The sequence below is a fragment of the Helobdella robusta genome (genome assembly GCF_000326865.2).
Source record: "Helobdella robusta unplaced genomic scaffold HELROscaffold_26, whole genome shotgun sequence".
Taxonomy (NCBI): Eukaryota; Metazoa; Annelida; class Clitellata; order Rhynchobdellida; family Glossiphoniidae; genus Helobdella; species Helobdella robusta.
In genome coordinates, this window is record NW_008704349.1 from 1,181,611 (window position 1) to 1,193,820 (window position 12,210).

At 34.1% G+C, this 12,210-nt stretch overlaps 1 protein-coding gene across 1 annotated transcript in view; it reads right to left on the reverse strand.

Moving 5' to 3' along the window:
• The window catches only part of HELRODRAFT_79761 (hypothetical protein), a gene marked incomplete at both ends in the record, with an annotated part of 16,012 nt that extends 4,527 nt beyond the window's left edge, over positions 1-11,485 (reverse strand). The window contains 3 exons of the mRNA XM_009019978.1: positions 4,120-4,173; positions 11,005-11,179; positions 11,289-11,485. Of these exons, the coding sequence (XP_009018226.1) occupies positions 4,120-4,173; positions 11,005-11,179; positions 11,289-11,485 (426 nt within the window). The remainder of the gene's footprint in view (positions 1-4,119; positions 4,174-11,004; positions 11,180-11,288) is intronic.
• Between the last annotated feature and the right edge of the window lie 725 nt (positions 11,486-12,210).

Sequence of the window (12,210 nt, forward strand, 5' to 3'; positions counted from 1 at the left end):
AGTAGAACTCTCTGTATGTTTGTGTATGTTTGTGTCTGTTTGTGTGTGTGTGTGTGTTTGTGGATATGTGTGTGTGTGTGTTTGTGTATGTGTTTGAGTGTGTGTGTTTGTGTGTGTGTTTGTTTGAATTTGTATATATGTGTTGGTTTGGTTTGTATCATAAACAGACACCTCGATCGAGATGTCTGTCTATGGGTTTGTATGCAAGTAAATGTGTTTTCCAATGTTTTGCTATATGTTTATTTGTTTGTTTGTTCGTTCGCATGTATGTGTGTGTGTGCGTGTGTGTGGGTGTGTGTTTGTGAGTGTATGTTTGTTGGTAAGTATGATAAAAAGGATTCTATCTAAATTGATTTTCGTGTGGACGGGACGGGATAATTATTATTATTAACTTCGTGAAAACATTGAATCAAAGAAATAACTTACAACATGTTAAACATGCTGCACGTACGTGTCTACAAATGATAGTTGTGTGTATTTTTGTGGGGGCATACGTGTGCCTTTATGTATGTATGTGTATATGTGTTTGTGTGTGTACGTGTGTGTGTGAATGTGTGTGTGTATGTGTGTGAGTGTGTGTGTGTGAAGAAAAAAGGCAAGAACATAATATAGCCGAGATAACAGCAGTTACAGTTGCATTGTCATCAAACTCGTTAGATTGCTTCTAATATAAAGTAATGTTTCCCGTTATTTCACCCTCTTTCTCTCACTCTCTCTCTTTCTCTCTTTCTTTCTCTCTCTATCTCTCTCTCTCTCTCTCTCTCTCTCTCTCTCTCTCTTTCTTTCTCTCTTTCTCATTTTTACTGAGTAATGTTTCCCGTTATTTCACCCTCTTTCTCTCACTCTCTCTCTCTCTCTCTCTTTCTCTCTCTTTCTCTCTCTTTCTCTCTCTCTTTCTCTCTTTCTCTCTCTTTCTCTCTCTCTTTCTCATTTTTACTGAGTAATGTTTCCCGTTATTTCACTCTCTTTCTCTTTCTCTCTCTCTCTCTCTTTCTCTTTCTCTCTTTCTCTTTCTCTCTCTCTCTTTCTCTTTCTCTTTCTCTCTCTCTCTCTTTCTCATTATCACTGTCTAATATTTTTATATCTGTTTCCATTTATAATACTGATATTGATAATATTGATATATAGAAACATGTACGAATGTCTAAGTGTGCGATTATATATATACATATGTATATATTGATACATAGATATATAATAACATTTATTATCATTATATATATGTGTGTGTGTGTGTAAATGTGCGTGTGAATGTGTACACATATATACGCATACAAACAAACATACAAACATTTGATGACACGTGAATAATTCATGCACACATTTAGATGTGACCGCGTGACTAGTAAACATTATATAGCACTTCTTGTACAAATTATTATTATTATTATTATTATTATTATTTATAATAATTATTATTATTATGAATATTTATTAGGATGAATGCTATAATGGCATCTTATATTGCTATTGTTGTTGGTGCTTAATTATTCTTATTTGTAACTAAAAGAATGCTAGCATCGTCATCGTCATCATTATTAACATCGTCATCATCATCTTCTTCTTCATCATCATCTTCGACATCGTCATCATCACTTTTAACATCATTATCATCATCATCTTCTTCATCATCATCATCATCATCATTTGTCTACCTATATTTTCCCGCTCAATTCTCGTTCGCATCTCTTGAGAAAAGGGCAAAAATGCATTTGTTTGTATGTATGTATGTATGTATGTATGTGTGTGTATGTATGTATGTATGTCTGTATGTATGTTTGTATGTACGTATGTATGTTTGTATGTATGCGGAGCCATATGAACCGGAAATATATAAATATATATAATTCATTTCCGCTTATTGATCATCGTCGCCAGCATAATGGCGAATGCAACACGTTTAAAAGTTAATACAAGTTTAAAACGTCTTTTATGCAGTTGCTAGGACGTGTGTGTGTGTGTGAATGTGTGTGTGAATGTGTGTGTGTGCGTGTGTGCGCGTGTGTTCATTTATTCATTCAACTCGTTCATTCATTCATTCATCCATTCATCCATTCATTCATTCGTTCATTCGTTCGTTCATTCATTTACTCACTCTTAATTTATTCTTGCCTACCTACTTTCCATACAAAGTGAGCCTTACACAGAGTCGAGTAGATATAACAATCAAACAACATCAACAACAGCAACAGCAGAGCAACAACAACAAAAACCAACTCACAATAAACACGTTCTTTAGAAAAAATTGTTCAACACATTGGCAGAAACACAAATGTTTGTGGCGAAAGAAAATTTCGCAACAATTTTTTAAAATAAAAAAGCATCGAAATAATAATAATAATAGAAATAATAATAATAATAATAACGACATCCGTTCGAGAACGTTGAGAACATAGAAACAGAAGAAAAAAAAACACAGAAACACAAAAAAAAGTCACAAAAAAGAGTGATACAAAAAAGCGGAAAGAGAGCCGGGACACTTCATTTCATAAGTTCACTTTTAGATGTTCCATGAGAACCGGAAGTAAACATGAGTGCGGTCTTTTCCATACAGCGAGAAAGCTACTTTTCAAAATTATAAACTGCGGAGGAGAAACAAAAACATGATGACGACGGCGACGATGAAGATGACGATGATGATGATGATGTTGTTGATGAAGACAACGATGATGATGTTGTTGTTGTTGAAGACGATGATGATGATGTTGTTGTTAATGGTGATGATGATGATGATTGTAAGAATGACGTTGATCATGATAGTGATGACGACATTTCGTCATTATTGTTTTTTCTAATAATAGAAATAACGTTTATAAAAATAATAATAATAATATGAAAAACAATAATCGTCATCATAAAGATGATGAAAACCACCATCATTATCATCATCGTCACAATCGTTATCATTACCATCATCATCATTTTTCTTATCACTCATTCTTATTATCACTCGTTCTTCAAATGTACCTACATTGAGAGAGTTAGTATACATCTTCAGCAAGCAAGCGAGATGTTTGCATGTATGAATGTCTGTCTGTCTGTCTGTTTGTATGTAGGTATGTATGTATGTATGTATGTATGTTTGTATATATGTTTGCATATATAAATGTTTGTATGTTTGTTTTTGTATGTATAGATGTTTGTGGTATAGTATGTAATGTACGTCTATAAGCGTTAAGCATTAATATTTTTGAAGACACATTTATGTATGTACGTGTGTGTGTGTATGTATGCATGTATGTGTGTTTGCATGTATGTGTGCTTGTGTGTCTGTGTGTATGTATGTTTGATTAATAAATTAATTAATAATTTGGCAACAAACATCTAAAAACATGTTTTTTATTGATGTATTGGGAAGAAGAAATCGGCTCGTGACAAATTCGCACATTCGTGTTGAAAGTTTCATGTTTGTATGTATGTTTGTATGTATATTTGTATGTATGTATGCGTGTGTGTCTGTGTGTTTGTATGCTTGTATGATTGTTATATAGATTATGATAATGATGATAGTGGTGATGATGATAACAATGAAGAAGAAGAAGAAGAAAAAGAAGAAGAAGAAGAAGAAGACGATGATGATGAAGATGATTTAAGCAGATGTCTGACAACATGCTTGCTTATGCTTAGAAGTATGTTTGTTTAACGCACTGATGATGACGATGACGACGATAATAATATTAATAAAAATAATAATAATTATCATTATTGTAATAATAGTAATAATAATAATACAGACAGCGTTACTGATGTTAATTATGAAAGGTAAGAAAATGAGGATAATCATCATATCATCAACAACAACATCAGCAGCAAGAACAACAACAAAAACAACAACATCAAAAACATCATCAACAACAACATCAACAACAACGACATCAACAACGACATCAACAACATTATCAACATCAACAATAACAACAACAACATCAACAACAACAACATCAACAACGTCATCATCATCAACAAAAACAACAACATCAACAACAACAACATCAACAACATCAACAACAACAACAACATCAACAACAACAACAGAATTCTTGCGTTAAAACGACGACAAGGCCTAATTGCATAATGCGTCTCTTGCTTCATAATCAATTATCAACAAATAACAATGACATCAATGTGATGATGACGATGACTAAGATGGAGATGATGATGATGCTGTTGTGGCTGCTGTGGCGGCTGCTGTTGATGATGATAATGAGGAAGAGGAAGAGGAGGAAGAGAAGGAGGATGGTGACGTCATTTTAAATATTACTCCGTACTAGTGCAACATTAGTAGCATCTCCAATAGTTCTTTGGTGTTTCGATCAAATTATCTTCACTTCACATCTTGATACTTCCAATTTTGAAAAGTTTGTAAAGAAGAGAGAAAGAAACAAAAACAAAGAGAAAAATAAACAAAAACACAGAACAAGAGAGAGAAAGAAGAAGAAAGAGAGAGAGAGAGAGAGAGAGAGAGAGGAGAGAGGGAGAAAGAGAGAGAGAAAGAGTAAAAGATAGAGAACACATAGATACAAACATCACACACACACACATACACAAACATACACACACACACATACACACATACACACACTACACACACACACACATACACACATACACACACATACTTAATGAGAATTAGCGATGCGCGCTTATATTGTGTACGTATGGCAAAAAAAGCAGAATAAATGTTATAAAGCAACAATAGGTAGAAGCCTAATTGAGCAAAGATTTTCAATTAAGGTGCTTTTAGTGGTATCATTCATGATTCGTGTGTGCATGTGTGTGCGTGCCTGCGTGTGTGTGTTTGTGTGTGTGTGCGTGTATGTGTTGTAAGTGTGTGTTTGTGATTGTCTTTAGTGTTTATGTGTTAAGTATAAATGATAACTTGTTTACGTTTATAGGTGTGTCTGTAAGTGTGTGTGTATTTGTGTATGTATGTGTGTGCGTGTATGTGTATGTATATGTATGTATGTGTATGTATATATATGTATGTTTGACGAGATTGCAAGTGCATAACATTATTTGAAGGTGTTCCGTGTACGATGATGATGATGATGAAGATGATGATGATGATGAAGATGATGATGACGATGATGAAGATGATGATGAAGATGAAGGTGACTACGATGACGATGAAGATACGAATGAATAATAATGATTTATGGCCATGACAATGAAAGAAGCTTTAAAACGTGTTAATGATTTTACTGTTGTTATTATTATTATTATTGTTTATTATTATTATTATTCATTATTTATTATCATTATTATTAAAAATTATTCCAGGCATTGTTAGATGAAGTAATTGATTTGTCATACGTCATCAAATACGTCATCAAACCAGCTGATTTTTTAAAAGTCTCTTTAGAATATTCTATATCCGATTTTGTGTATTTGTCCATTCATTCGTTCGTTCATCTGCTCATTCATTCATTCATTCATTCATTCATTTATTCATTCATTCGTTCGTTCATTCATTCATTCATTCATTCATTCTTTAAATTCGTTTGTTCGTTCATTCAGTTAACGTTCGTAAAAGTATGTCCCTAAAGCGTAAATGTAAGCTAGTAAATACTGATACATTTTCATTCAAGTAAGAATTGATATATACACAAACAAACAAATTTAAACACAAGCGCAAATAAACACACACACACACCCACACACAAAGAGCAAAAACCACACACACACACACACACACACACACACAAACATACACACACACACTCTCTCTCTCTCTCTTTCACACACACAAACATACACACACACTCACAGACACACACATACATGATTCTTGCTCCTAATTATTATTGACTACTGGTTCAATAATCACAACAATATGAATGCGTGCACATGTAAAGCCCTGACACACATACATACATATACAAGCACTGATACACACACATACGTACACACACACACATATGTACACATATAGATAAAAAAAGTGATAGAGAGAGAAAGAGAGAGAGAAAAAGAGAGAGAAAGATACACATCTAACGGCTCGTATAATTACGAACAAGAGAAGACAGAGAACCATCTTCATTTCGACAAGCACATTCAGTAGATACGTATTTGTTTGTGTACGTGTTCATAAGCGAGAGTGTGTGCAAACAAACTTTGTGTATTCGTATACAAACACATACACGCACGCACACACACGCACGCACACACACGCACACACGCACATATACATACATAACAATGGTATTGTGATCCTGAATATATATCGTCTGGCAGATTGATTTTTAAAGTGGGGAGGCGCATTATTTAACGAATAAAATAATGAAAGGGTGAAAAGATGATGGTGACGTCATCCACGATGATAGCGGTGATGATGATGATGATATGATGATGATGATGATGATGATGAGGACTGCGAACCAAAAAATTAATAAGAACAATAACAATTTTCAAAAAAAAAATACGATGACGACGACGACGTTTTAAAAAATGGCGCGGGACTAACAGAAAATGACAATAAACCGGAAGAAGAAGACAAAGATATTGAATAACATTTCCGGCGGACGAGTTCAAAAGATCATAAATAGCAAGAAGGTCCCGTCCGTCTGCACGTCGTCAATAACAAATATTGCGTTGGGGAGGAGTGACTGAGTGCCTGAGTGACGGAAGGGATGAAAAAATGATGGATGGATGTGGATGGAGAAAAAAATGAATGAATGAATGAATAGATGGATGGATGAGTAAATAGATGAATGATTGGATGAATGAATGAATGATAGAATGGATGAAAACATAGTTGGTTAAATGGATAAACGAGCAGAAAATAATGTAGCTGTTTGTAAAATGATTGGAGGAAGAATTCAAAATGAATGAATGCATGACAAAAAAAATGAGTGCATGAACGAACGAATGAATGAACGAGTGAACGAAAAACATGGAAGAAAATTGATGTCCGGAAGAATGAAATTAAAAAGCGATGACGAATTGATTCGTGAAAGAATTATAGTTAAATCATCGCATATATCACAATTAAACCACCATATATATCATCATTAAATTAGATATGTATATATAATATGGATAATACATATTCATGTATATATATACATATATGTATATAAAGAATATATATATATGTGTGTGTGTATATATGTATTTGTATATATAAAACCATCACACGTCATCCTATCGTAACAACAACAACAACAACAACAGCTAAATTACCTGACAATTGACATCAGCATATTACACTGACATAGAGGATTTGTCTTGCCCATAATAACATTGAACGCTTATAAAATAATTTTTTATACTGATTTCAAATCTAAAAACCGTCTCGTTCTACCACATTGTGATCCAAAAGAAAAACGCTCGTAACCGTCATCATCATCATCATCTTCTTCATCATCATCTTCTTCATTATCATCTTCTTCATCATCATCATCTTCTACATCATCTTCTTCATCATCATCTTCTTCATTATCATCTTCTTCATCATCATCATCTTCTACATCATCTTCTTCTTCATCATCTCCGTCATGAGCTAGGCAGTCAGTCAGTGAGACACTTAAAGATGGATTCTAATACAAATACAATAACTGAACAAACATTCGCTAATATCCGATTGGGCTTTAACTCCACTAATGCACGTGTGTCGTGTGTGTGCGTGTGTCATGTGTGCGTGTGTCATGTGTGCGTGTGTGTGTGTGTGTGCGTGTGTGTGTGTGGGTCCACCTCTGTGTGTGTTTGTGTGCGTATCTTGATGTGTATTTATCCTTGCCTCTATGTATCCCTCAATTATAGGATTTATGTACATGTAAACTGGTTTTTGAATGTATGTGTGTATGTGTGTATGTGTAAATGTTGGTAATAGACCATAATTTTTACAATTTTCTATAAATTCACATTCGGTAGAATTTATAAAATATTGTATGTATATATGTATGTATGTTTGTTTGTGTGTGGGTGTGCATGTGTGTATGTATGTGTGTAGTAGTTGTTGTTGTATATATATATATATATATATATATATATATATATATATATAATTGTATCTAATACTTCTTTTTTGTTGTTGAATTCGATATAAATTGGAGTCCCGAGCAAAATTGATGGTGAATAAAAAACATTGTATAACGTTCATTCGATAAACACATTTAAAAATGCATACAGATGTACAGAATAAACCAATATTTATACCAATGAAACACACACACATATGTATATGTATACATAAAAAGAAAATCAAACATACATATACATACGTACACACGCAAACATACACACAAACACGTATATATTAGCGAACAAAATGATATAAATACATACACCCAACATACATATACCCAACATAGAAACACGTAAACATACAAACAAACATACAAACAAACATACAAACAACACACATACAAACAAACATGCTGTGATATACAAGAAATAAAGGCGATAGACAAATTTGAACATATGTAGGTCGATAATATCCAGCATATTTGAAGTCGACTTCCGTTTTCATACCAACATTTTTTATTTTCATCTTTCTTTCACTCTTTTTATTCTTTAATTTCTTCTTTCTTTCTTTCTCTCTCTCTCTTTCTCCCTCTTTTTCTCTCTTTCTCTCTCTTTCTTTCTCTCTATTTTTTCATTAACTCCTTCTCTGAGACTTCTTTTTTTATTATCTTTTTGTTTACGTCATCAGGAGGCGAGAGTCGTTGACGTCATAAGCCCCTATAAGTGTCACGTGATTAACGATTCGTGGACATTTGTGTGTTGTTTTTGTTGCCTTGTAAGTGTCTGTTGTTCTCTCTTTTTCTCCCCATCTCTCTCTCTCTTTCTTTCTTTTCTCTCTCTCTCTCTATCTCTCATTAGTGTAGCGAATTATCTTCACTTCGTTTTTTCTATTGCAAAGTGATTTTACCTCTTTATTCTTAAGTTGTTTGCAAAGCAATTTGTATGCATGCTACACGTGTGTGTGTACGTGTGTGCGTGTGTACGTGCGTGCGTGTGTGTGTGTGTGCGAGCACAAGTTCCACAGTCGTCTGTCCGTTTGATTGTTCAAAACGTCAGAATTTCATCCGATGTTTTGCTAATAGTGCATTATTACGTTCAATTTTATTGGACATAATTAACAATGAAGAATCATTTGTTTGTTAATATCTCTTTGTTTTGTATTATGCCTTTGTGTGTGTGTGTGTGTGTTTGTACTTGTGTGTGTGTTTGTTTGTACTTGTGTATGTGTGTGTTTGTACGTTTGTGCATGTGTGTGTGTTTGTACGTGTGTATGTGTTCGTTTATTTTTGTTGATGTGCGCTTATGTAAGTTAAGTTTTTTTCTGGCTTTGCGTCTACATATTATTTAGCTGTAATAATATTTTTCTCTGTTATCGTTCTAACTACTACTATTATTATTGTTGTTATTATTAATTTTATTATTATTATTGTTATTATTATTATTATTATTATCTATCTTTTTCTCTCTTGCTCTGATCATGCTGGTATGTTGCAAGCACGAGTGTAAAATTTTAAAAATTACTACTACTACTACTACCAAAAGTAGTTTCAGTAGTATTGCTAGAATTATTACTACTGCTGTTACTACTGCTGCTGCTATTACCACTGCTGTGGTAATTGCTGCTACTGCTGCGGCTACAACTGCAGCTATTTATGTGGCTAGTACTAAAGATGCTGCTATAAATACAATTCTAATAAACTAGAGCCATTGTTTGAAAACCTGGTTTAAAGGGTAGTATCTTTATATATTATTTGGAAAACTAGTTTAAAAGATAGTATTTTTATAAAGATATCCATGCAAGCCGTTGTTGTTTCCATTTCTCGAGATAATTAATTTTTTGAGCGATTTTTGAAACTCTGCAGATTGAAGTTTTTTATGAATTTGCTGCAAACATCTGTTGCCAACCAACGGAGTTTTTGGCAAATTATATTTGCTTCATTTTCTCCTCAAGTTTGCACAATCGATCCAACTATCTAGGCATCTTTTATTTTTAACTATCTTTTCATCTCTCTCTTTCTTCTTTTCTCTCTCTCTCTCTCTCTCTCTCTCTCTCTCTATTTTATACATTTTTATACATCAATTTTACAAACTTCTTTTGTAATCATACTTGAAAAATTTTCATAATTTTTTTATGCCTCTATGATTCTCTCTCTCTTTCTTTCTCTCTCTACCTCTCTTTTTCTCTCTGTCTTTCTCTGTCTTTTTTTCTCCCTATTCTTCCTCTATGTGATTGTACGTACGAGCATACAAGTGCATACAAACACATACGCTCATGAGATTGTAATGGGGTTTTTAATGTTATACCGGTATTAATGATACTAAGTGTGCACATTTCTGTATAAATCCTTTCCCACAAACGTGTGTACATTCAAGTATGTCCGCATGTGTATGAATGTATGTATGTGTATGCATGAAAGTGTGTGTGTGGGTTTGTATGTGTGTGTGTGCGTGTGTTTGTATGTACGCATTGACATACAAATTAGATGCAACATAACTCACATAATATGCATCTTCAATAGTCAATATTATTAACAATCTTCAATATGTTTATCTGTGTGTGGGTGTTTGAAATGTACGCAAGTATACACACCTACACACAAACATACATACACACACACACATATATCACACAAACATACATACACACACACATATATCACACAAACATACATACACACACACACACACATACATACATACATACACAACACATACATACACACACATACATACACACATTAATAAATAAATTCTTACGTATATACTCAAATATTATACAAAATATATACAAAATATATATTGCGGTGTTTTTGTTTTTTAAAAAGACACACACACACACCCAAAACACACACACACACACACACACACACACACAGAACACACACACAAAACACACACAGACCCAATACAAACACACACAAAACACACACACACACATCCAAAACAGACAAACATACACATAAGCCTCAATCAACACATTCAATATTTAATAGTCCGTGCAAGGAAACGCCGTTATGAGAATGGGCCAACCTCAACAACACCAATAATAATAATAATAACAATAATAATAATAATAATAATAATTATTATTATTAATAATAATAATAAAATTACTGACCTGAAATTACTGAACCACTTCACGAGTTGAGCGGTGTTGTTCTTGTTGAAACGAACGTCGGGGAAGTAGATTTTAAGTATAGCAGAACTTGGATACCTTTGTTTGTATGTTTGTATGTATGTTTGTTTGTATGTTTGTTTGTATGTGTATGTGTTTGTATGTTTGTTTGTATGTTTCAATATCACCATCATCGCTATGGTCTTACCTGACGTAAAAGAACATGAGCTTGGCCTTCCTAAGATGCATTGGGGTTAGGGTACTGGTGTGTTTGTTGGAAAAATTTGAAAGAAACCATGATGACGATGAAAATAATAATAACAATAAAAAGAAGAAAAAGAATGATGATGTTGATGATGATGATGATGATGATGGTGGGTGCCAGGATAGATAAAATTGATCCATTAAGGACAAAACACAGATGCCGAATATGAAACAAATTTGATTGGAACATCCCGAATAAACATTTACTGTTTAAAAAATAATAACAATAATAAACAATAAATAATAATAATAATAAACATTTGTAGTGACAACATCGACAAGCAAAAAAAAATCTCTTCAAGAAAAAGGATATAAGATGCTGGCCGTCCGCTCCATCGTAATTCCTCTCCACATCAGCCCCGTACCTCATCAGCCCTCCGCCTCCTAAATAATTTGAGGGCGTGCCCTGGTGATGATGTTGATGATGGTGATGATGATGATGTTGTTGTTGTTGTCCCTTCAGGCGGCCACCACTTCCGTATCCGGATAACTTCGTCGGCAGCTGCTGCTGATGATGAAACCGGAAATGGCTGCCAATCGGAAGTTGCGACGATTGGTGGTGATGGAGGTGAAGGTTAGATGACTGGCCGACAACATGGCGGTAGGGGTGAGAGTAAGGGTGATGGTGTTGAGGAGGAGGAGGAAGAGGGGGAGGATGATGATGTTGAGAGAGATGGTGATGAGAGTGAGAGTATGGTAAAGAGTTGGAACCTTGGTAGTTGATTGGACTGGAGCGCGATAAGAGAGAATCTCTAACAGTAGACTGGTTGTGGCTACCGTAGTTGTAGTCACTTGAGGCCAATGAAGACGCCGCAACTACTGACAAGTTAGGATTTGCAGTGGTGGCTACAGCGTTGGCAGAAACG